Genomic DNA, 24,923 nt, shown 5'->3' on the forward strand with positions numbered 1-24,923 from the left:
TCTACTTCTGCCCGGAGTTACTGCCGGGTGCGGCAGCCAGTAGCTACTTCCGCCAGAAGTCCCTAGCGGCTCAGGCTCTGGCTCCCGCTCAGATGCTGCCCCGACGCCGGGTCCTCCTCTTCCGTAGCCTGCCCGTCAGTGGCCCTTGGCAGCGAAGACTGCAGGGCCTGCGGTAAAGCCTTCTCTGCGGCCAGCGGTGCGGAAGAGACTCGGGGTAGTGGCCAGGGCGGTGCCCGCAGGCCTTGACACACCCGCCCAATCGGGGCAGGGCTCGACCTCCCGGGCCCGCCCAGCCGGTGTCCTGGGTCTGCGGATTAACCGCCTCGCACCTGCTGCGGGAGTCGACACCGTCCCCTAGGCTGTGGCCGCGCCGGGAACATGGAGTTCGCGGAGCTGATTAAGACCCCGCGGGTAGACAATGTTGTGCTGCACCGGCCTTTCTACCCCGCCGTGGAAGGGACCCTGTGTCTGACGGGCCACCACCTGATTCTCTCCTCCCGGCAGGACAACACGGAGGAGCTCTGGCTCCTTCATTCAAATATCGACGCCATTGACAAACGGTGAGCGCCCACCACACCCAGGTCCGTGGGGGAACCGGAACCGACACTTCCAGGTGTTTGGTTTTTTGTTTAGTTTTGCATCCTCGCCCAGACAGCCAAATGAACCTGCTGTGGCCTACATCTGAAAGCCGTCTGCACTGGCTTTTGTTATTCCTGGACTAAGGTCTCAGGGTTGCAGTGGTCGTTTTAACACCGTTTGGGAGTTTTTTCAGTGTTTAGGTTTTTTATTTTCTTCCATCACATTCCTTGAATGTTCTTGCCGTTTCTCGACTCATTAGTGGTTGTCAATCTCACTTCACGAAGTTGTGATTGAATACAATTGAAAGACCCCCCCCCCTCCTTCCCTCCCCCCGAAAATGGATATACTCACCCTTTGCAGCATAGGCCGGTCTTGAACTCCCAAGTCTCCAGCCTCAGCCTCCCAAGTAAGTGCTGGAATCACAGTTGGTCTACAAAGTGAGTTCAGAACAGCCGAGGCTGCACAGGGAACGCCCCTCCCCCCTGCAAGGTTTAAATTCAGTACAGTGGTGGGAAGGCTGAGGCAGGTGGATGACAAATTTGATACTTGCCTGACTCATGCAGGGAAGACCAAGTTGAGTTTATCGTGTTTCGTCTTATTTATTTTCTGGGTTGTTTACTTCCCACTGAGGAGCATCATCCATCCTCAACACTGTTCAGTTTTGCTTGTGAGAAGAAAAGGGGTGGCCCTTGAGGAGAGGATGAATGAATTTGTCTTTTTCTTTTCCCATTTCATCATTTGAAATATTTTATTTTTACGTGTGTGTGTGTGTGTGTGTGTGTGTGTGTGTGTGTGTGTGTATGTATGTATGTACACATGAGTGCAATGCCCTAGGACAGACGAAGGTGTTGAATCTCACGGAGCTGGAGTTCCAGGCAGTTGTGAGCCAGGCCATGTGAGTTCTAGGGACAGAGCTTGGAGCTTGTGGAAGAAAGGAGAGTGTCCTTCACTGCTGAGCCACCTCTCCCGCCTCCCACTCTACACTGTGCAAGAGAGTATCTCAGAGTCAAACAGCTGTGTATACTTTGATCCGTGCTTAGATTCTCTGCCTTCTCAGTATCCCTTGGAGCCCTGTGCACTCTAGGCAGGGGAAAGCAACTTAATTATCCACTTCACTATGTTGCTCCACTGCATACTTTGGGTGTTAAGATTTCTCCAGAGATTGTGCCTTAAGACAATCCGAAGTGGTAGCGTTACCAGCAGTTGGGTGAAGTGGGGCAGATCGTTCATGCACCCCGGCAGCAGGCTCATCTTTAGTGTGTACATGTATTCAGTGATCTCTCATGCTTGTGTGATAAAGGCTGCAGCACCCCTGGCTCTCTGTGTTCTGGCTCTAACATGTTGTCCTCACTGGTTTTCTTAGCATTCCCATGATTTGCAATTTCTTACAGATTTGTGGGCTCTCTGGGTACCATCATCATAAAGTGTAAAGATTTCCGAATTATTCAGTTGGATATTCCTGGAATGGAGGAATGTTTAAATATAGCGAGTTCCATTGAGGTAAGTATTTTCAGCCAGGTGTGGTGGTGCACGAGTTTAATCCCAGTGCTTGGGAGGCAGAGGCAGGCTCATCTTTCGTGAGTTTGAAGCCAGCCTGGTCTACAAAGTCAGTCTAGGACGGTCAAGGCTAACACAGAGAAACCCTGTCTTAAAAAAAAAAAAAAAGAAAAGAAAAGAAAAAAAAAGTCTGATGAGAAAGGTTATATTCTTTTTTTTAAAGAATTTTTTATTATTTATTTATTTTTAAGATTTATTTATTATTTATACAGTGCATATCAGATCACAGTATAGATGGTTGTCAGCCACTATGTGATTGTGGTTGCTGAGAATTGAACTCATGACCTCTAGAAGAGCAGTCAGTGCTCTTAACTGCTGAGCCATCTCTCCAGCTCCGAGAAAGGTTCTATTCTTATTGTGTACAGCCCTTGTCACATGAGAATAATGGGGCTTCTTGTACTTGTGCCCTTTTACTGTTACTTAACATGAAATTCTTAATTCCATCAATTGCCTAGAAGTTCATAGAATTTCATTTCAATTTCTTGATAGAATTTCCTTACGTTCATAGTGGTCAAATAATAGATGCTGTTTCACTTGAGTCTGAATGAATTCTTGTTTAGAAGAAAACCCAGGATCCATGTGTCCTGTACAAATGTTGATACAGTCCACAATGAAGGCAGTTTGTGAACTGTGGTTCTGCTTGAGTGGCTTTCTCAGAACATCGTATGTGGTGTTTGAAGCCAATGAGACAAATGCAGTTAGTTGGATTGTAGACATGTAACAGAGGGTGGGCGTGGTCTTCCTGGGTCTAGTGTATTGTTGGAATAGATACAATCCTCGAGCCCTGAACAGTAGTACTCTTAATACTGTGATGGTTGAGGCAGTATAGCTCTGTTAGTGTGCGGCCCGCAGGTGAAGTTCCTCACCTCTCGCAGATTGCCTTTTAGGGGTGCTGTAAAGTTACATTTGTGAGTATGTGTAGAATGCGTAGGATAATACTTGGTCGATGGTAGCTGCCATTCGAGGGCCCTCCGTGGGAAGACTTTCATGCTGAGACTTTGTGGTAGAAATGGCTGCATCACATAAACTTCCCTGTCTTAACGAGTTCTCGGCTTACTATTCAGCTGTGTGTCAGAAGTGTATGTAAGAGTAAAGCAAGTGACTGTCACCAACAGTTGTCATCTGTGACTTTAGTGGGTCTGAGAGTATGTATTTTTTTTCACCGGTTCACTTACGATGTGTGCATAAAAGTTTTGAACATTGGCTTTGGCCACATAGAAACTTTGCTTGACTAGTTGAAGGTCTCAGTTGAAAGCTTCCCACTCCTTTTTCTTCCTTTGACTAATCTGGTATAATCCCCAATTTTAAATTCACTGCCACTACATATCATATCAATTATATGAACTGATTCTTGCATTTAAAGTAGTTTCTAGGTAGTCATAGAGTCAAGCTGATTTTTTTTTTTTCTTTCTGTATAACAGACTTTTTGGAATTTATGTTAAAAAAAAAGTGAGTTTAGCTATTAAAAAGAGACAAAGCCTTACATCTATGATTAGAATTTTGTTTGGTTTTAAACAAGAAGTAGAGGATGAGATGATGTGTTATTAAGGGAATGACACACACACCTCTCTGCCTTTACTAAATTTGAAGAAATGAGAGTAAGTTCAATAGTCTGCCATATGTACTTGTCATTTGGATGCACAATCTTGACTTGGCTGTATTCCACAGCGTGAATGGAAAAGCAAGTTAAGATATATATTCCACTGTTAGGGCAAAGGAATACCTCAGGCTCACTTTGGTTGGGTATTACTAGTGTAGCATAGAGATAGGACAGTGCCTAGCCAATTGTCAGGTCCCTTTAGGAAGGAGGAAGTGAGTGTGGGTGCAGCTTTTACATATGTGTGTCTTGTAAGAACCCAGGTTATTATGTACTATGTGCTGAGGTTGGCCTGTGGGATGACATCTCTCCATGAAGACTCCTAATGAGCCTGAGAAGTGTCCTCCATTGAACACGGCATAGGGAGGCTATGTGACAACCACTGTGTAACTGGGCTTTGGAGCTTGAGGCTTCTGATACTTGGCAGCTGGCCAGAGTTGAGCATGCCTTTTTATAGTGACAAGCAGGCATAGATTTTTTTGAATGACTCCCAATGTTTAGTTAATTACTGGATTTGTAGCTGAGCCTTTACTAACTGACCCAGACCTCTTTGTTCCCCAGTGCCCAGACATTCTTGAACGTTTTTATTGAGCTTTGTTAAATCGTGTCAGGAAGCGTTACTTCACTGGGCACAGACTGTCCCGTTTCTTGTGTCTGTCTGGTGCTTTGTTAGATGCTGAAGTGCGGTGCTGGCTGCAGTCTGGCTGTAGCTCCGTAGAGATTTGGTACTGAAGACCTGCACTGGGTTCCATCTTGGCCAGGTCCTGTATGCTGACTGCTGCTTTGTTAGAATGCTTTCAGTTGTAGAGTCATTTTCTTTCTGTCCTCTAGGCATTGTCCACTCTGGACTCGGTCACCCTGATGTACCCTTTCTTCTACCGACCTATGTTTGAGGTGATGGAAGATGGCTGGCATTCCTTCCTTCCTGAGCAAGAATTTGAGCTCTACTCTTCTGCTGTGAGTCTGCGTTGACATTGTGGGTGATAAGAACTAACGCAACACCTTACTTTACCTGTGAAAACACTCCTTTCCCTTTGAAGACCAGTGAGGTGGGGATGGGTGGCTCATGCCTAACTTTAGACTGTGCCCTGGACTAACTGGCTGTTGGTTCAGCCTCTTTCATTCTGGGCTGGTCCCTGTGTTGGTATAATTGCAGCAGCTGGCAATGCTTCTCTTTCTAATAGATTAACCTAGTCCTGGTATTTTAAAATTTTTGAAAATTACATTTATAAATGTTGTTTTAAAAAATAAGGGGCTGGGAAGATGGCTCCGAGGTTAAGAGCATTGGCTATTCTTCCAAAAGTCCTGAGTTCAATTCTCAGCAACCAATGGCTCATAACCATCTATAATGAAATCTGGTGGTTCCTTCTGACATGCAGGCAGGCATACAGGCAGAATACTGTGAAATAAATGAATAAATAAATAAATAAATAAAAACAAAAGTTACCCTCTGCACCAAGCATATCTGCATCCACAGGGTCTATGGTGCAACTAAAACTGAGTCATAAATGTCACCCATTCTCCCAAGAAAGAATTAATAAGCACTCACCCCAAATTGGCCCAGATGTTTGAAGGGTGTTAAAATAGTAGTTAAAGCTGCTCAAGGAAGTAAGAGAAAGTGGCCATAAAGTGAAACAACAATATAATAATCAAGTGGGGGCTGGAGAGATGGCTCCATGGTTAAGAGCACTTGCTGCTTTTCCAGAGGTCCTGAGTTGGGTTCTGGCATCCACATGGGGTAGCTTGCAATCACCAGTAACTCCAGCTCCAGGAAATCCTATGGCCTCTTCCAGCCTCCACAGATACCTGCACACATGCTGTACATACACTTGCTTGCACACAAATAAACCAAGTAAGCAAAATAAATAAAACTTCTGTAAAAAGTTAGAAAATTGAAGAAAGTAATTAAAATTCCTATAAGTTTGATCTTAAAAATAAAAAGTTTCTGTTAAGTTTCACATTTTAATTTAATTTTCTATTAATGTAAGTCAGGGTTGATATGTTGGGCCAACTTGGATTTATAAGTACATTTTCAATTTGCACATGTTATTTTGTTTTTTACATTTTACATGTAGTTTTCAGTTTTGCTATTTGATGGTTTGCTGTTGTGTGCTTCCAGGACTTAGAAATGATCTCATGACACCTAAGGACACACTTCCCAGGAGTGTGTCCATGTTGTCTTAAGAAAGATGAGCCGATCTCACTGTGTTCTTCCTTCCTAAACAGCAGAAGGAGCAAAGGATTTGCTATATGTAATGTCTCTACTTCAGTGGAGCGTTCTGGGATGGCAGTCCGTTGGTAACTGTGTTAAGATGACTATTATCCATGGACAGACTTGGTATAATCACCAAGGGGAAGGGACTGTGTTTAAATCTTTGCTAGGCTGTCTTGCGAATGGAGGGTTTAAGCTATGCTGTCTGAATTGTGGTTAACCTGATAAAGGAGCTCCAAATACAGTAGGTGTTGGCCTGGCATGGGGAAGAGCTGTCTAGAGTCAGTGACATCATCCATGCCAGAAACGGGTGGGGCTGGCCTGAAGAGTGGAGTTTTTTCCTCTACAGGACTTGAGGTGGGCTAGATTTCCAAATTTCCTGCTGAATGGCTTCCCTGGAAATCATCTCCAAAGCCTTTAAACCTTAGATGCCTTATGACACTGAGTTGCATGCTTGGCTTTGAAGTGCTGTGTGTTTTTCAGACCAGTGAATGGAGACTAAGCTATATCAATAAGGAATTTGCCATCTGTCCTTCCTACCCACCGACCGTCATTGTGCCCAAGTCCATCGATGATGATGCTCTTCGGAAGGTGGCAGCCTTCCGACATGGGGGCCGCTTCCCAGTGCTGAGCTATTACCATAAAAAGAACGGCATGGTGAGTGTGAGGGGCCACTGCCCCGCTGACAGTGTGGTCCGGGGTTGGTGGGATCCTTTGCTTAAGAATGTTCCCTTTTGTCTATGGCTTGGGCTGAAGACATGGGCCGCTTTGTTTTCACTAGTACATCGCTCGTGGAAACTGCAGGGCGCCAGGAGTGAGATGCTTTCCTGAGGAGGCTGTATGAGATCTTCCAGTACTGCTCAGCTTTAGAAAGGTTGGGTTTATGATCAGAGCACAGTGTGAAGGAAACTGCTTATTTTATGCTTGCTGCAATGTTTTTAAGACAGAAGAGTGACATTTCTCTTCGCAGAGCCCTGCTTAGATGTTTATTGTAATTATTCTCACCAAATTTCCATGTGAAAGGCGAGTTGAACAGACACTGATTCACAAAAGAGAGAATGACACATGCCATTTACTCATACTTTAGGGAATCAGGAAATTAGGTATTGCTGAGACCAGTGGTATCTTGAGTCCCTGTGCTCTGACTGGGGCAGCCAGGGAATGAGTAAAGAATGGATGCTATAGAAAAATCTGCTGGGCACAGTGGTGCACGCCTGTAATCACAGTACTCTGGGAGGCAGAGGCAGGCAGACCTCTGTGAGTTCAAGGCCAGCCTGGTCTACAAAGTGAGTCCAGGACAGCCAAGGCTACATAGAGAAACTTTTTCTCAAAAGAAAAGAAAGATGGATGGATGGATAGATGGATGGATGGATGGATGGATGGATGGATGGATGGATGGATGAATGGATCTGGGATCAGATAGGCTCTGATGTAATGGTACCAACTTTGCTACAACCTGAAATCTCAGCATGTTTATTATGTACAGTTTAGGGGAGGGGTTAGCTAGTCTAGGTAAGAGGTCTTTGTAAGCTATCAGTCTCTGTGCTTGCTAGTTTTGCATACACTGTCAAAATCTACAGTTGGACTAGAGGAAGGTTGTGCCATTTCTCTGACCTGACCTGGGGGCAGGGCTTTGTCAGTTTCCCATGGGTTTGTGGCACTGGTCTTTAACACATGGCGTGCTTACAGTAACAACATACTTCACTCAGGGCTTTCTCAGTTCCTTACAGGGGATGCAGCAATCCAGAGCTTTCTGGGTGTAAGCTTTCCAAATTACTTTGTCCTTTTCTCCCCTCCCCTTACCCCCCCCTTTCTTTCTTTCTTTCTTTCTTGGACAGAGTTTCTCTGTGTAGCCCTGCCTGGTCTGGAACTCCCTCTGTAGACCAGGCTAGCCTCAACTTTAACAGAGATCCACCTGCCTCTGCCTCCTGAGTGCTGGGACTAAAGGAATGTACCACCATGTCTGGCACTTTTCAGTAACATTTGCTTCTCATTCTGTAGCCTATTTTAAATTAGGCAGTCACAGCGATCTTTCATTGTTCTTTCCCCTGGGACTATGAGAGAGGGGATCAATGTGACGGAGTTTTAAATTTTTGCTCTTTTGTCAACAGGCCATCTCTCTTGCTAGCACTGATATCACTCTTTGGTGTTTATTACACAATGTTTTAACAACTGGCACTAAATGTAGTTTTGTGACCCCTGGAAGCATCAGTATAAAATAATTGCTGTTAATCCCGAGCCAAATAGTAGTTGTCTGCCCTGGGTGACATGTTTCATGAGATCTTATATGAGTCCCAAATAAAAGAAAAGTACAAGTAATACACTGGTGAGAGCCTTGCTAGGTGGGTGCAGCAAAGCAGAGAAAGCTCTTCTGTAGGTTTCAGATGTCACAGCTTTAGCTTTTTAAAAAAATATATTTTATTAATTTATTCATATTACATCTAAATTGTTATCCCCTTGTATCCTCTCATTCTTCCCTCCCTCCCATTTCCCGTTACTCCCCTCCCCTATGACTGTGACTGAGGGGGACCTCCTCCCCCTATATATGCTCATAGGGTATCAAGTCTCTTCTTGGTAGCCTGCTATCCTTCCTCTGAGTGCCACCAGGTCTCCTAATCCACGGGACATGGTCAAATATGGAGCACCAGAGTTTGTGTGAAAGTCAGTCCCCATTCTCCAAACAACCGTGGAGAATGTCCTGTCCATTAGCTAGATCTAGGTAGGGGTTCGAAGTTTACTGCACGTAATGTCCTTGGTGATGCCATAGTTTGAGCAGGACCCCTGGGCCCAGATCCGCCTGTCATAATGTTTTTCTTGTAGGTGTCTAGGACCCTCTGGATCCTTCTATTTCCCCATTCTCCCATGCTTCTCTCATCTAGAGTCCCAGTAGGATGTCCTCCCCTCTGTCCCACCTGTTCCACTCCTTGGAATATACCCAGAAGATGCTCCAGCACACAACAAGAACATTTGCTTAACCATATCCATAGCAACCTTATTCATAGTAGCCCAAGTGTCCCTCAGTAGAAGAATGGATAAAGAAACTGTGGTACATTTACACTGTGGAATACTACTCAGCTATTAAAAACAAGGAATTTCCGAAATTTGTGGACAAATGGATTGAACTAGAAATGATCATAATGAGTGAGTTAACCCAGAAGCAGAAAGACTCAAATGGTATATACTCACTTATATCTGCATATTAGCCCAAGGGGCATGTCCCATGAAAGTCTTCACAGCTTTAGCTTTAGGGCTTACAGCGATCAGAGATTGACCACGCCTAGTGGTGCACTCTTCAGGGCTTTCCTTGTAGTCACTAGGATATTGGGTCAGATACAGGGGTGGGCAGTTGTTGTAGAGAAACAGCTTAAATGGAGGAGGGATGTCTTCTGGCTCACAGAGTTTCAGTCTCCCATCCTACTGGCTCCTCTGTTTTGGGCTTGAGCTATGCTGCTCTTAAATTACCAGTATGGCCTAATAATGTTTATTATCAGGCCTATAATTGTTGCTACAGCAGTGCTTTCTAACCCGCTAGCAATCAGTCAAGACACAGACATGTGTTATATTGTAAAACAGCCTTAGTTAACCTGGAGCAGGGCAGATGTTAATCCTCTAAACTACTTCCCGTAGTGGGGCAGGGATGGGATCCATGTCCCAGTCCCACGCCATCTCGTTCTAATAACTTCTATCAAGCTACCTCCTATCCACAGTCCCATATACTTGCTAATGTTCTTCATCTGGGCCAAATCTCCCTCTATGTGGGCCATGTGCTTCTCCTCCACCTAACCCATGATGAGGTAACCTTCTCCTCCTCTCCTCTCCTCAGCTCCTTTCTCCCAAGATTCTGTCTCCCCCAGCCCAGGAACCTTAGCCAGCCTATCCCATTTGCTTTGCCCAGTGTGGTGGCCTTTTATTGGTCAAATAGGTTAGGCTCTTAGGTGGGTTGGGTCACAGAGACAGCAAACAGTAATTAGCATCAAAATACATCAGACCAACCTCCAATAAGGCTATTGGCCCAGCACAAGGAGTCTATAAGCTTTATTTTGTGTTTCTCTTCGTAAATCTTGCCAAAGCCTGCTGATCTCATGTATCTTTCCTCCAAGACTCAGTAATGTTAGTCTGTCAGATAAGTTGATAGAGATATAGAGAGGGAAAAAACATACGGATTTTATCCTATGTCTAAATGTGGGGCCATGAGACTAAGAACTGGAAGGCAGAATTATCAAAAAGAGAGGTGTGGGCTTTGGGCAGGGGTAGTGAGGGCTGTGAGTAGTTGGTTGCGGTGTGGAGGAAGATACATGCACTCAGCAGGCTAGTTCCTTCTACTGATGGAGCCTCTGAGGTCACAGCCCTCTGGGGTCCTCTTCTGGGTGTCAGACCCAGTGTCTTACTGAAGGCTGGATGGGCAGAGTGAACAACATCAGACAGAAAGGCTCTACCTGCTTCCTCTGTTGCTAATATAGACAGACGATGCTTCTTTTTCTAAAGGGGAGGCTCTTTGGAGCCACTGTTGGGTCTGCAGAGGTCTGCAGTTTGAGGTGTGGGATATTTTACTCTCCCACAAAGCTCAGCTTAGTGGCTTTTAGGTCATTATCTTCATTATGGGGCCTGATCTACTGTGTGCACATCAGTTCATGCACTCGATGAACAGTGCTTGATCCTTTTTTTTCCCCCCCGAGACAGGGTTTCTCTGTGTAGCCTTGGCTGTCCTAGACTCACTTTGTAGACCAGGCTGGCCTCAAACTCACAGCGATCCACCTGCCTCTGCCTCCTGAGAGCTGGGATTAAAGGCATGTGCCACCACGCCCAGTTGTCAGTGCTTGATCCTTACAAAGCAATAAATGAGTTCACTGTGTTTGAGCTAGCAGGACAGTAATTGTACTAATGTGCAAGGGTTATCTTTGTTTTTACGGTTATTAACTGTTAATACATGCAGGGCTTTGTGTATGGAATGCTTGCTCATCAGAGTCCATGGCAGAGTGCCACAGATTGTTTTTGAGAGAATCCTGACCCAGCTCCTTGTCAGAAACGTCAGCTAACTGCTGTTGAACTGTCTCTGCTTCCAGGTGATTATGCGAAGCGGCCAGCCTCTGACTGGCACAAATGGGAGAAGGTGCAAGGAGGATGAGAAGCTGATAAATGCCACCCTCCGGGCGGGAAAGCGTGGCTACCTCATCGACACCAGATCGCTAAATGTGGCCCAGCAAGCCCGAGCCAAAGGAGGTGGCTTTGAACAGGAAGCTCATTATCCCCAGTGGAGGCGGATTCACAAGTCCATTGAGAGGTAAAGGGTAAGGGTCCTGGGGACTCCCTAGAGGATGATTGGCGAGGTGATCTTGTGGCTGTTCAGAAATCACAGCCGCTCCATGTAATTGAGGGTCTGCAATAGGCTGGCCAGCTTCCTGTGTGGTTCTCTGCCCTATCTGCTTTACTAAGGTTTAGTGGACAGAAATGTATGTTTGTCAGTGCAAACAACTCTTACCTCAAAGGGAGTGAGAGTGAGTTCACTCTTGAGCCAAATCAGTGACTCTGGCACAGAAACACAGATTTGAGTTGCCACAAATAACATGTTCCAATGTGGAAGTGGCTTCATGAATTTTTCGTAGTCATAGGCTGAAAGACATAAAGTAGGGTGTTTTCCAGGTACATTGGTGGGAACATATGGTAGGTGGGTTACAGCAAATGGGGGAGCTGTCTGCTAACAGGCCTCAGATGTTGTCTGAAAGCATTCTTAGCTTCCATGCTAGAGGTTTGCCAAGTTAATGCCTTCCGAAGTTTCACTGGTGGAGAAAAGGTTAGGCCAGACAGAGAGGGGCAGAGGGTGGCTACTAAAGGGACAAGAGACAAGCACACATAGTTTGTTGACTCTGCAGCTCAGCCAGCCTTGCAGTCTTTAACATGGGTGTGGCTATTCTCTGCAGACTTTACTTCACACTGCTGTGTGTGATGTGCAGTTTGGATTCACTGTAGATTGCAACATGATGAAGCAACGTATCCATCCTCTCACCCACCTGTCTGATGCAAGAAAAGCGTGCCTTGTCTGTCAGCAGTTTCCAAGTGGTCCTGCCGCTTGCTGCCGCTGTGTTCTCTTGGGTCCATGGCTTGCAACATCCTAAAAGAATAAAGCAGGGGCCAGATATTGGTGAAGAAGGATAGCTTTTAAGCCAGAAGAGAATGGAAAGAAGGTTCCTAATTCATTCTGCCATGGCTGTGTCAGTGTTAGGACATTTGGAAAGTCATGAGACAAAAGCCAGAGATCCATAGATTGAGCTGTCAGTGTGATAAGTCCTTTCCTAGGAGAAGGTGGCTGGGCCACCTCCATTCTTGGCATGGCGGAGTGTGCTGTCCAGGCCCAGGCAAGTTTTAGCATTGTCTTTCCTTCTATTTCCAGCAGAGTGCTATTAGAATTTTCTAAGGGGTGGTATAGAGTCTGTAGGTTGACTTGGGTAGGATGGCACTGTTTTTCCAGTGATTTGTTCTACATTGATTTCTTGAGCATTTTATAACTTTAAGTGTACAGATCTTTTACGGTCTTGAGTAAATTCACTCCTGAGTATTTTATTTTTTGTTGCCCTGTGACTGAGCTTTCCTGGTTCTTTTTACATAGTTCACTGCTAAGATGTAGAAGTATACCTGACAGGGGCTGGGGACAGCTCCATCAGTTAAGGTGCTCACTCTTCCAGCACCCACATAAAGGCAGATGGGGTGTGTACCTGTAATCCCAGAGACAGGAGGATCCGAGAAAACTCATTCAGTCTAGCTGAATCAGCAAGCTCCAGGGTCAGTGTCTCAGAATCTGTGGGAGAGAACAATAGAAGAGACACTTACCATCAACCTCTGGCCTGTATTCATATACTTGTATACACATGCCTCTGCACACTCATGAATACACACACACACACACACACACACACACACACACACACACACACACACACCTTCTGACTTAATGTTGGTTTGCACTAATACGAATTTTTTTTCTAACAGATTTTTTTTTTTCTGGAGTCTTTAGAATGTTTCTATTTATAAGATACTTTTGTTTGTAGAGAGACAATGTAACCATGATGAAAACAGGCATTCTTGTCTTGTTACTGATCTTCAAGGAGACACCTTGGGCTTTCCTCTTTTGAGTATGATGCTGGCTGTGGGTTTGTCACCTGTGGCCTTTACTATGTTCAAGGCCATTCTTCCCAGGGATAATGGATTGAGACTGTAGCAGGAAAGAATGTTGGCTTTGTCTACTGCTTTTCCCATGTCTGGTGAGATCCTTGTTTTTCTATTCTATGATTTGTCACATGTATTGATTAGTTTGAGTTGTGTCCTTGTATATAAAGCTTGTGGTCCTGGGTGATGTGACTTTCAATGTGCTCTTGAGTTCCATTCACTAGTGTTGTGATGGTTGTAATATCTATGTTCACCATGAATTTGGCCAGTGATCTCTTATTTGTTTTTGTATGGGTTCGGTGTTAGAATCGGGCTAGTAGTAAATCCATAGTACTCTCTCTGGGCTTTCAGAAGACTGAGCAGGACTTTGGTTCTGTAAGTGTTTGGTGCCTTGTGAAGCCTTCAGGACCTGGCAGATTTGATGGCAGATTTTTTTGCTTTTTGTTACTGATTCAGGTTTTTGTTTTGTTTTGTTTTTGTTAACTCATTGAACTGTTCACATTTTTTTGTTTCTTCCTGATTCCCAGTTCTGTTTTGCCAGGACTGCACTCACTTTTTAGGGTATTCGGTTTGTTGTTGCATATTGTTCATAGCATCTACAATCCTGACTTTTCTCTTTTCTTTTTCCTATTGAGACAGGTTCTTACAGTGTAGCCCTGACTGGCTGGGAACTCACTATATAAACCAGACTAGCCTCAAACGCACAGAAGTCCACCTGCCTTCGTCTCCAGCGTGCCTGAATTAAACAATGGCCATGCCACATGCATGCCCTGTGGTCCCTCCTACTCCTGTGGTGTCACCTGCAGTGTCTCCCCTTGCATTTCTCATTAGATTTACTTGAATTTGCTCTCCTTTTTAAATTTAGTTTAGCTAAAAAGTTTTCAGTTTTAGCCAACTCACTTTTTTGGGTGTGTGGGTGTAGCAACTGAACACAAGGCTGGGTACATTAAGCAAATGAGCTCCACCCCAGCCTTCATTGAATTTTGTAAAATAAGCAAAAATCTCATGTTGAATAAGCACAGATGAGCTTTACTAGATAGCAATCTTTTTAAATTCAGCCCTGAGCTCTTACAGTGTGTCAACTGTTGCCAGACTGGCAGAACAGATTTGCTACATATAATTACATCTTCCTGCATTAGAAGGCTTAGAGGTTTCGTCTCTCCTGTATCCACCTGTTTCTTCCTTGTGTTCCGTCCACCTGCTTCCTCCTCCTTAAAGGAGGACTTCACAAGTTCTGGGGTAGGGGCTAGAGCTAAGATGACTAGATTTCTGCTGGTCTTGCATCTAACTGCAGAGACCTGGATGCATAATCTAGATCATTCAGCGCCAGAGGGTCGGGGTGTAAGTTACCCCCAGTCTTGGGGCCAGGCAGTCACAGAGTGCAGTGGCCTGGGCCTCCTCTGTTCAGCAGGAACAGTTTGCCATGAGACGCTGAAGCGTCTTTGCAGTGGTGCTAGAAGTTTTCGATCTTTAATCCTCAATTTGCTTCATAGCAGAGTTAAGTTTTCTGAGCTGCTTCGCCACTGGATGCTCGGGCGATAGATCTGGGCTTGCTTGGTCATTCTGTCTCATCTATCTGCCTTTCTTTCTGGAACGTTCTCTTTCTTGTTTTAAAGATACCACGTTCTTCAGGAGAGCTTAATCAAACTCGTGGAAGCATGTAATGAGCAAACCCACAACATGGACCGATGGCTCGGCAAGCTGGAGGCCTCCAACTGGCTGACACACATCAAGGAGATTCTGACCACCGCCTGCCTGGCGGCGCAGTGCATTGACAGGTAGCATGTGTTTGGCCTCCCTGGATGACCAGACATCGTTGTTATCCAGCCATGTGTGCACAGAGCAAACGAAAGTCTATCCCACTCCATAGCATCCAGGTAGCTTTATCACACGCCCTGTGAAGGAGCCTGCTTACAGTTGCTGGTGAGAATGTGTGGGGTGATATTGAATAGACCATGATTGCCGAGTAGATGTGATTAGTGTGTACGTGTGTACCTGTGTACGTACACACAACTCTGATGACACAGTTTTTAAGTACCGTAGGTCTACTTTTTGTGTGAAATCCTTAAATTATGAACTTGCATGAGAAAGAATGAAAGGAAGTTTTGCTCCACAGAAGCCATAGAATAATCCTGTCCCACGCTATCGCTGTCCTCTCTCCTGTGCTGGGTTTCTCGTTCTAAAGCACTTGGCCCAGGTTCTCAGCTGGGAAGTCCTGCTGGCGGTTGTGCAGCTTGCCAAGTAATTTCAGTATTCCCTCGGTTAAAGGCTCCTGACCCTTGAGACGCCAGGCAGAAACATGAGCAGAGGCAGGAGGATTGTAGACATTGTTGCACAAGTATAGAGCTTTTTAAGAAGGGGGTGCCGGCCATAGGTATGCATAAGCATTGTCACCATCTCCCTGGTGACACTTGGAGATGGTAACTAGTTTGTTGATTGCAAAGTAGGGAGATTCATTTTCTGTCTCCCCTCCCCCCCCTTACCCTCCCCTCCAGGCTCAAGAGGAGCTGGAGCCGGTCGCTTAAGATCTTGTGATAAGTCAGTAGACAGGCAGAGACCCTGGGCTCTGAGATGGCAGCTACTGCTGCTCTTTGTTTTAGGGTTAGATTAGATTAAGTGGGGAATTAAAGACAAAGGTTCTGTGATAAGAAGTCAACAGCTCAGAAGGGTGAGCTGCTGACCTGCTGTTTTTGTTTCTTTCAGCCAGTCGACCGAATGACTCCCTATGTCAGGAGTCCAGTGGCTTTTTTCTTCAGTGTCTCATGTAGCCCAGGCTAGCCTAGAACTTCCTTTGTAGCTTTGCTTCCACCTACCAAGTACTGTGACTGCAAGAATACACCACCACACCCAGTTTAGGTGGCAGGGAGGATAGAACCAGGGCCTCCTGCATGCTAGCAAACACTTGCAGCTGAGCCACGCCCCCAGCCTGCACGCCCATCTCTACCTTTTCAGCAGTAGAGCAGGAGCAGCCACCATCAGCTCTCCAGCGGGCTGCATTTTTACTATGTCTGGGTTCCCTCTTCTGATTTGTTGAGATTTATACCTCCATTATAATTTGGCTTTATAATTAACTGCTCAAAATGAAGAAATCAACTTTAACTTTAAACTAAGTAGAATAAACAGCACTCAGGGTTAAGAAGTAAACACTGAATATATATGAAAGCCATAAAGCACCTATTGATACTCTTGAGCATAATCACTAGATTTTGTTCCAAGAATGGAACAATGTAACCTAGGTTTCTATTGCCATGAGAGACACCATGACCACCTCAATTCATATAAGGGAAAATATTTAATTGGGCTGGCTTGCAGTTCAGAGGTTTAGGCCATTGTCATCATGGCAGATGCAGGCAGACACGGTGCTGGGAAGAACTGAGAGTTCTACGTCTTGGTCCACAGGCAGCAGGAAGAGAGACCGAGACACACTGGCCAGACTCCAGCTTCTTAGAGTTTAAACCTGCCCCCTGTGCCCCACTTCCTCCATCAAGGCCATAGATCTCAATAGTGCCGCTCCCTGTGACCAGGCATTCACACCCGTGAGTCTGTGGCCCATTCCTATCCAAGCCACCACAGCCTACCATTGGTGGAGTGTGCTGTTTGTATATTAAGAGCTACAATATAATCCCACAGACAAGTACCACAAAATGTATAGGACTAAGTAGATTATAATTTCATCACTTAATGGAATATTATATATCCATTACTATAGTAATTCTAAGCACGGCATAAAACATTGTTAATGTGTACAATAAAAGTGAAAATAGTGGGAGATTGCCTTTCATTATTACTATATAATATGTATATGCATGGGAAATAATTGAGAGTAGATTCTAAACATGAATTTTTCCAAAATTTTCTTTATGGTGGGTTCAATAAAAAGGGCGGAAGGAGGAAGAATGTGTAGTTCAGTTAAGTATCTCTTCAGGATTATGGGGTCCCAAGCACCTGTAACTCTCATGGGCAGAAGTGTCCTTGCCGGGCTTTATGGGATGATAGTTGCATGTTTTTGTTTTTTCCCACTTCTTTTGGCTTCACAGTATGGCTTAGGACTTGTCTCTTGGGTCCACTACAGTTGGTGAAGGCTGATAGAGGAAAGCCTGAGCTCAAAGCTGGAAAAAAAATTTTTTTCCAAGACATGTCAGTTTCTATGTGTGTAGCCTTGGCTGTCCTGGATCCCTTTGTAGACCAGGCTGACCTCGAACTCACAGAGATCCACTTGCCTCTGCCTCCCAAGTGCTGGGATTAAAGGCATATGCCACCACTCCCCGCTTTGGAAAAGTAATTTGATGGGAAAGATTTTGCTCAGCCACTGAAGCAGTGAAGGCAAGCACCGGCCGTGACAGCGGCAGTGTGTCAAGGGTCAGATGGTCAGCTGAAAGGTGCTGTGAGATTTGTTGACTTAAAAAGAGTCTGTGTGAAGTTTGTGATTTACTGTAGTCTCGTGTTTTCCCCAAGCGAACTTCCCATCTGCCCAGTGCCTCATTTAGACTCCATAGCCTACAGACAGCCAGGCGCGAGACTGCAACACTCCTGTCATGGAATGCTCACTGTTACGGAGTTCTCATTTGTGCTGTGGGCTTCCCTCTCAGGGAAGGAGCGTCAGTACTGATTCACGGCACGGAAGGAACTGACTCTACCCTGCAGGTGACTTCTCTGGCCCAGATCATCCTAGAACCAAGAAGCAGGACCATCCGAGGCTTTGAGGCCCTGATAGAGCGGGAGTGGCTGCAGGTGAGCAAGCTGCTGCGTGAGAGTGGGCCTCCAGCCATTGAGAGTGAAGTCCCATTGTGAATGGAATTTTGACTATTTAAAATGTTTAAGTTGTATGATTAATTTTCTGTGAGTCAGTTAATCTACCTTCACCCAAATAAGTGTTTAGGATCATTACCAGTTCCAGTTTCTCAGTCTCCCGTGTGTGTTGTATTAGGCAGTCCACCATGGAGCTGAGGGCCCATCCCAGCATCTCTCCTTATGTATATGGTTCACTAAGTCCTTCATTCACTTTCATAGCTGAGCGGGTTGAGCATTTCTAATGTGAAAATCCCAAATGCTCCAAACTGCTGACCTCTGACCTCCCGTGGTTACTGCAGTGCAAGTGCAGGTAGAGAAGGAGGCCGCACAGGACCACCCTCAGGCTATACAGACTGGATGTACATTACATAGATAGGATGTATGCTATGAGACTTAGGTTCTGTCCCCAAAATAGCTCATGTGTGCATGCACATTTTTCAAAATATGAAAAACCCCGGAGCCCAGAGCATTTCTGGTCCCTATTAGACAAGGGATTTTCAGTTTGTTCTTTGTTACCAACAAGAGAAGTAGACACAGAAGGCTTCTGGGCAGTTGAGTCTTGATACTGATAGGCCGGGGAGGAGCGAGTCTGGGACTGTGACCACGAGAGAGGACCTCAGTACGTTCTGCCTTTTGTCCGTCTGCTCCAGCTTCACCCTTCCTTTAAGATGCAGTTAAATGCCATCGCTTTGTTTTTGTTTGTTTGTTTGTTTTGTTTTGTTTTTCAAGACAGAGTTTCTCTGTGTAGCCTTGGCTGTTCTGAACTCGATTTGTAGACCAGGCTGACCTTGAACTCATAGTGATCTGCCTGTCTCTGCCTCCTGAGTGCTGGGATTAAAGGTGTGCGCCACCGTGCCTGGCCTAATGTCATCGCTTTGGTGATGCGTTTGAGACCTAAGCCTCCTTTTGCACATGAATTGATTCACTCCCTTCCTGTCCTGTCTTTGCGGTTAGAGACTCTTATCCTGTTCATGTATTTCTCCCTAGGACACAACACCACCGTGTACTGTCAGTGTAATGCTGTGTAATGACGGTTAACAGACAAACCTTGAACTGTGCTTGAAATCAAGTCAAGGTTTTCTAAATCTGCCGTTATTTAAATGTCGCTTTGCATTTGATGTCTGAAGGACATTTGCAGCCCCCATGTTCATATCCTCACCACACAGCTTCTCTAAGGGTTTGTAATTTTTCCTTGCCGCAGAAGTTAATTGTTTTAACCCGCAAACTCACCTAGACAGGAGCTACCTTGGTTTTATGATGTTCTGGTCCATAGCAGTGCCACTGTGACTGTGTGAACTGGTGTTCTTGGGTGTGCCCTAATGTGGTTGGGCGGGACTTTCACATTTCTGTCTTTTCCCCTAGGCTGGTCACCCATTCCAACAGCGCTGCGCACAGTCAGCCTATTGCAACAGCAAGCAGAAGTGGGAAGCGCCCGTGTTCCTTCTCTTCCTGGACTGTGTGTGGCAGATCCTCCGGCAGTTCCCTTGTTCCTTTGAGTTTAATGAGCATTTCCTCATCATGCTCTTTGAGCATGCTTATGCCTCACAATTTGGAACATTCCTGGGCAACAATGAAAGTGAAAGGTGGGCAAGCTCACATCAGATCACTTCCTAAAGAGGCTGGGCTTGGGGTGTGTGTGGATGCTGTTTATAAGAAGGTAGACTCTGCAGTTAAGTGCAAACTAAGTACACAAAGTACAGATGTCTGCGAGCCAAGCATGAGGGGACCCTATGCTCTCTGCTGCTGGATCAGAATGAGGTGATGCACTGCTTAAGAACTTGGAGTAGATAAGGCAGCCATTGTCATGGTAATGTCTTGATTATGATCACAGTTTCGTATATTTGGGAGACAACTTATCGTATGACCAGGCATGCCCTCCATCCATGTCTGCAGTTTAGGAGAATTAGACCAAGAGAAAGTAAGTGATGCCACAAATACACAGCTAGAAAGTCTGACCTGGGGGCTGGAGATGGCCCAGCAGTTAAGAGCTCACACAGCTCTTACAGAAGACCCAAATTGTGTTCTTGGCACTCTCATTGGGTGGTTCACAACTCCTGTAATTCCAACTCCAGAGGATCCCGTACCCTCTGAGGGCAATTGCATCCATGTACACATATATACCCCACTTCAACAGACGCATACTCAAAACTGAAAACCTGAAAACTGATCCTGTTTACAAGTATAACCTCAGTACAGGTCTCTGGCTCCTGTTTTAACTGGGAACTGTCCCCAGGCCCCAAGTGACAGTGCTGCTTCATGGTCCCCACTGCTGGGTTACAGAAGGTTTAGGAGTTTCACAGCAGCTGCCCCTGACCAATCTATTTGTCGCTTTCTGTCACACAGGGAGTAGAAGTTAAGAGCAGTACTTAAAGGTGATTGTTAGTCATTAATGACTTTAATGGTGATTTTCTTTCTTGAGCAGATGTAAGTTGAAACTACAGCAGAAAACAATGTCGTTGTGGTCATGGGTCAATCGGCCCAGTGAGCTGAGTAAATTCACCAATCCGCTCTTTGAAGCCAACAACCTGGTCATCTGGCCCTCTGTAGCTCCACAGAGTCTCCAGCTGTGGGAAGGTAATTCCCCCACTGTGTGCAGGGATTTACCCATTCCAGACTGTGCCCTGAGCTTGCCTGGGGTCACATGCCACAGTAGTTGGTTTTTGAAGATGGCCATCTGGCGACCCACAGATCGGTGTGTGGGTGTTACTGTTTTCTCAGTGTGGGCATGGCAGCTCACTAACATGCCCACTTTGATAGGAGTTAGTAGATGGCTGGGACATGAACAAGTTATAAGTTCCTCAGAGGAGGTTTCTGTCTGTTTCATTAAGCATCGTAACAGTTAAAAGAATATTAAATGATGTCACACAGTCATTCCAGTGGGTTCTATAAGTTGGTACAAAATACCATCAGTGGAATTGCAGGTACCAGTGTTCATGTGGAATAGCAGTTCATAATGCTTTTCTTTTTTTTTTTTTTTTTTTTTGGTTTTTCAAGACAGGGCATAATGCTTTTCTAAGTTCGTTCTAAAACAGGTTCTTACATACGTAATTTTTCACACCACTGACTCTAATGTCCTTAAATAGCAGAGCTTGTTTTTTAAAAATGACCAGGCTGGGCCATAATGGTGCACACCTTTAATCCCAGGACTCAGGAAGCAGAGGCAGGTGGATCTCTGTGAGTTTGAGACCAGCATACTCTACAAAGTGAGTTCAAGGATATGACACAAAAAACCAAACAATAAAAAAAGGCCAAATGCCGGGCGTGGTGGCGCACGCCTTTAATCCCAGCACTCAGGAGGCACAGGCGGGCGGATCGCTGTGAGTTCGAGGCCAGCCTGGTCTACAAAGTGAGTCCAGGACAGCCAAGGTTATACAGAGAGACTCTGTCTCAAAAAGCCAAAAAAAAAAAAAAAAAAAAAAGGCCAGATATCACGTAAAGTATGTTAGGTGTTCATTCCACTGGGACAACAGTAGACGTTCCATCCAATTTAGTAGCAGCCACTTTGAAGACAGTGTGTCTTTGTGCATGTTTGCACTAAGCATCATAGTTACAGAGTGGCTGTTCTTTGGTAAGTTCACCTAGGTTACTGCGCATGTCCATTGACAACTCCTTCTGATGTGTTGTGCTCTCGGGATAGCTCATGTATAGAAATGATTTGCCCATTGCGTGATGCATCCTCTGTCTGGTTTGCCTCTTGTTCCTCTTGGCTTGTCTGCGAGTACATCCTTCTCAGGCTAGGTGCCTCCCTGCTTAGAGTGAGAGGCAGCTAAGTGCCTCGTCAGTGTCCGTGTTCCCTGAGCAGGCCCCTCGGACTTGAATCTGTGAAGGAGTTTGGCTGCCTAGAGAAGCTCTGGATTGTTGTAGCCAGCCACGGGTCACAGAATAAGTGATTTCCTGAGTGAGAGAATGCTGCTTGGCTTCCTTTGTAAAGATCTTGTGGCTGGTGAAGTAGCTCAGTGGCAGTCTGAATTCTGTCCCCAGGACTCATGTGGTGGAAGTAAGGAGCCCACTGGCTCTGGCAGCTTGTCCTCTGGCTTACACACACACACACACACATACACACACACACACACACACACACACACACACACACACACACACCTATCTACACATACGTGCACATATCTAGATAAAGCATAATATAAATGTTTACTGTTTCTGAGACAGTTTACTTAAAAGCCACTGCCATACTTAGTCACTGAAATGAGAGGCCGGCTGTTTGAGTCAAACACCCCGTCTGGAGTTGGGTGGAATTTTGAGATAAGTGGTGGAGGGAACTCGACTGCTGTGTGTTTACATCCTTGGAGGAATGAACAGTGACTTCCGCTGAAGAGCAGTAGACAGAGCTGTGGAGTACAAACAGCAGCCTCTGCCAGCTTTCTCCAAGCGTTTGGCCTCCATGTCTGTCAGTCCACATGCACAGAGAGCCAGCTGTGGATTAGAGATTTCAAAAAGTTTGTCCTATGGTAGGTTCGTTTCTTGATCAGATTTTTTAAGCAGCCCGATGCCATGAGTGTTTACGGTGTTTACAGTGACTAGGACAGACATGTGCAGAGGTGCATAGCTTAGACGCAAACACTGTACCTGTCATTTGATATAAAGGATTCAGCATCCACTAGCAGGATGCCTGGGGGTGATTCTGGACCTGGTCACCTGAGATGACTGCTCTTTCAGGTGTTGTCTGAGGAGAGGAGCAGTTGCTGTGGAGTTGGAAGATGAGTAATGGTGGGGAGCGATGTAAGCCATCTGCAGTTGTACAATCGGTGACTTGTGACATGAAAGTGGAGACTTCATGGCACTGCATGTCACCAGCTTATTTTCATGAGCATATGACCAGTGTTTCTGGCTGATGTCCATGAACATGACCATGACCATTGCAGTTCTCAGCTGGTCTGTGGGTTCTTCCAGTAACTGAAGAGTCTGCACAGTTCAGAGTATCATGAAGCACAGGGCGAGCCAGGTGTGGTGGTGCATGGCTGAAGTCCTAGCCACTCGGAGACTGACACAGGAGGATCGTAAGTTTCAGGCTAGCTTGGGCCACATAATTAGATCTGTTTCTCAAAATCAGGAAGGGCTGCAGCTCCATAGTAGAGCATTTGCCTGGCACATGCAAGGTCCTGGGCTCAGGCTCCAGTGATGCAAAACAAAAATCTAAACAAATGTAAGGAGTTGTGGGGAAGTGTACAGCAGTGCATGGCGATGCCAGTGATGTAATACTGCTCCTCTGAGCATCCTATGCCTTCTGTTTTTCATTCCCGGTCCTGCAGGAATCTTCCTACGTTGGAGCAGATCCTCTAAGTATCTGGATGAAGCATATGAGGAAATGGTTAACATCATTGAATACAACAAGGAGTTACAAGCCAAGGTCAATGTCCTGAGGAGGCAGTTGGCCGAATTGGAAACAGAGGATGGGCTACAAGAGAGTCCTTGAAAGAGGCCCTGTCCTGATGACCTGTGTCTCTCCCTCTGTTTGCCCTTCAGTTCATGTATACAGTAGCCTTGAACTTGGCTGTAGACATGGGATCCCTGTACTGTTAAGGCCTTCTCAGCACTGCAAGATGGAAGTTGCTCTCACACACACGGATATGGCCTGTTTGGCCCTTTGCTTTGGGAGCAGGAGGTGCTGTCACCTCACTAAATATATGACACTTATGGCCTATGCTGCCCTCTGTCGCCACTCTCTAAACAGTGGTCCAGACTAGTTAAGAATCCATCTACAACATGGACCAGGCTTGCGTTCAAGTATAGAAGAATGGTTGAGAAGCCAGAATTGTATGTTTAACATGTCACCCCATCCTGTCCTCCACCCTCAGGTATAAAATGAGCGTTCTATTTAAAAACAACCTTGGACTAACAAAGCCTGTTTTGTCAAGAAGGAAAATCAGGACAGTTATTTGCGATAAATCTTTGTACAAGGGCAACAGGTGGGGTCCTCTGATAATTTCCTTAAGAAAGGTAAATTTACAAGTCGACAGTGAAGGTGTGTGCCATAGCGAATTGAAGCAGGCTCCATCTGCTGCTACCATCGCATTGGCATCTCAGGTTTCTGTCGTGGGTGTGAGTGAAACCATCGCCTGAGTAGAGCTCACCCTTTAGAACTATACAACACATAGAGCACCCATAAGCCAGACGCCTGGGCCCTTACTGCACGGGTTGGCATCTGCTGCGTGTGACTTATTTTACTTTTAAATATTGTAAGAGTTGGCTCATGCCACAGCTAGCCCTTCATGTCAGTGTGAGCCATTTGTAACTCCATCCTGTGTGCTGCTTGTTCTTCCTGTGTTAGGCAAACAGGATTGCAGTGGAGTGGGGACCTAGGAAAGTCGCCCAGCTGGCCGACACCTTGCTGCGTCAGAAGCACTGGTGTAGTGGCTGCACTGTACTGTGAGTGCTGCATCTGGGCGTGTCTGCACTGGGCGTGTCTAGGTGTCTAACTGCTTGCTGTTGCAAATGCTGTCATTTCTAGAAGAGGATAGTTGCAGAGTAACTTTTAAAGCCTTGTCAGCTTCATCTGTATATAATCTTTCCCCGGGACCCCTCTTTGAATTGTGCATCAGTTTGAGTACAGAACTGCTGGAGGTGGCACCCCTCTAATCGCAGTGCTTGGAAGGCTGGGGCAGGAGGCGTTTTCAGTTTGAGGCCACCCTGAGCTATGTAATGGGCTCCTGGCTAGCCTGACTCACTGAGTGGGAATAAATTATTAAATGTATATGTTTTTTAAAAAGACTCAAGCAGGATCTGTGGGCCCTGCTGAAGCATTGGGAAGTGGCCACCGCTTTCCTTCAGTCTCTAGTTGCCTCCTCTTCCTCTCCCCTTCCAGTGACCTGTAACAGAGGGTCAGGCCCCAACCAGCAGTCCCAGTTCTGTTGGTGGCTTTGCCCACTGCCACCTCCAAGCTCAGCTCCACTCTTGACCTATTCTTGGCTCACTGAGGAGTGGAGCACAAGCAAGACTGTCTTGCTGTAGGCCTATTTATGTGAATTGTCTATCTCAGTTTCAAAGAAGAAATTGCCGGGGTTTCTTGGG

At 45.7% G+C, this 24,923-nt stretch overlaps 1 protein-coding gene across 1 annotated transcript; it reads left to right on the forward strand.

Moving 5' to 3' along the window:
• Positions 1–43: 43 nt before the first annotated feature.
• MTMR9 (myotubularin related protein 9) lies at positions 44–23,740 on the forward strand. The gene is made up of 10 exons (XM_084767011.1): positions 44–560; positions 1,971–2,079; positions 4,565–4,690; positions 6,429–6,602; positions 11,009–11,226; positions 14,723–14,884; positions 17,696–17,837; positions 19,260–19,480; positions 20,320–20,471; positions 23,165–23,740. Exons 1-10 carry the CDS (start codon positions 379–381, stop codon positions 23,326–23,328), a joined length of 1,650 nt encoding a protein of 549 aa, XP_084623137.1. The 5' UTR covers positions 44–378; the 3' UTR covers positions 23,329–23,740.
• The last annotated feature ends 1,183 nt before the right edge of the window (positions 23,741–24,923 follow it).

This window comes from Acomys minous (assembly GCF_964271855.1).
Source record: "Acomys minous genome assembly, chromosome: 18".
NCBI lineage: Eukaryota > Metazoa > Chordata > Mammalia > Rodentia > Muridae > Acomys > Acomys minous.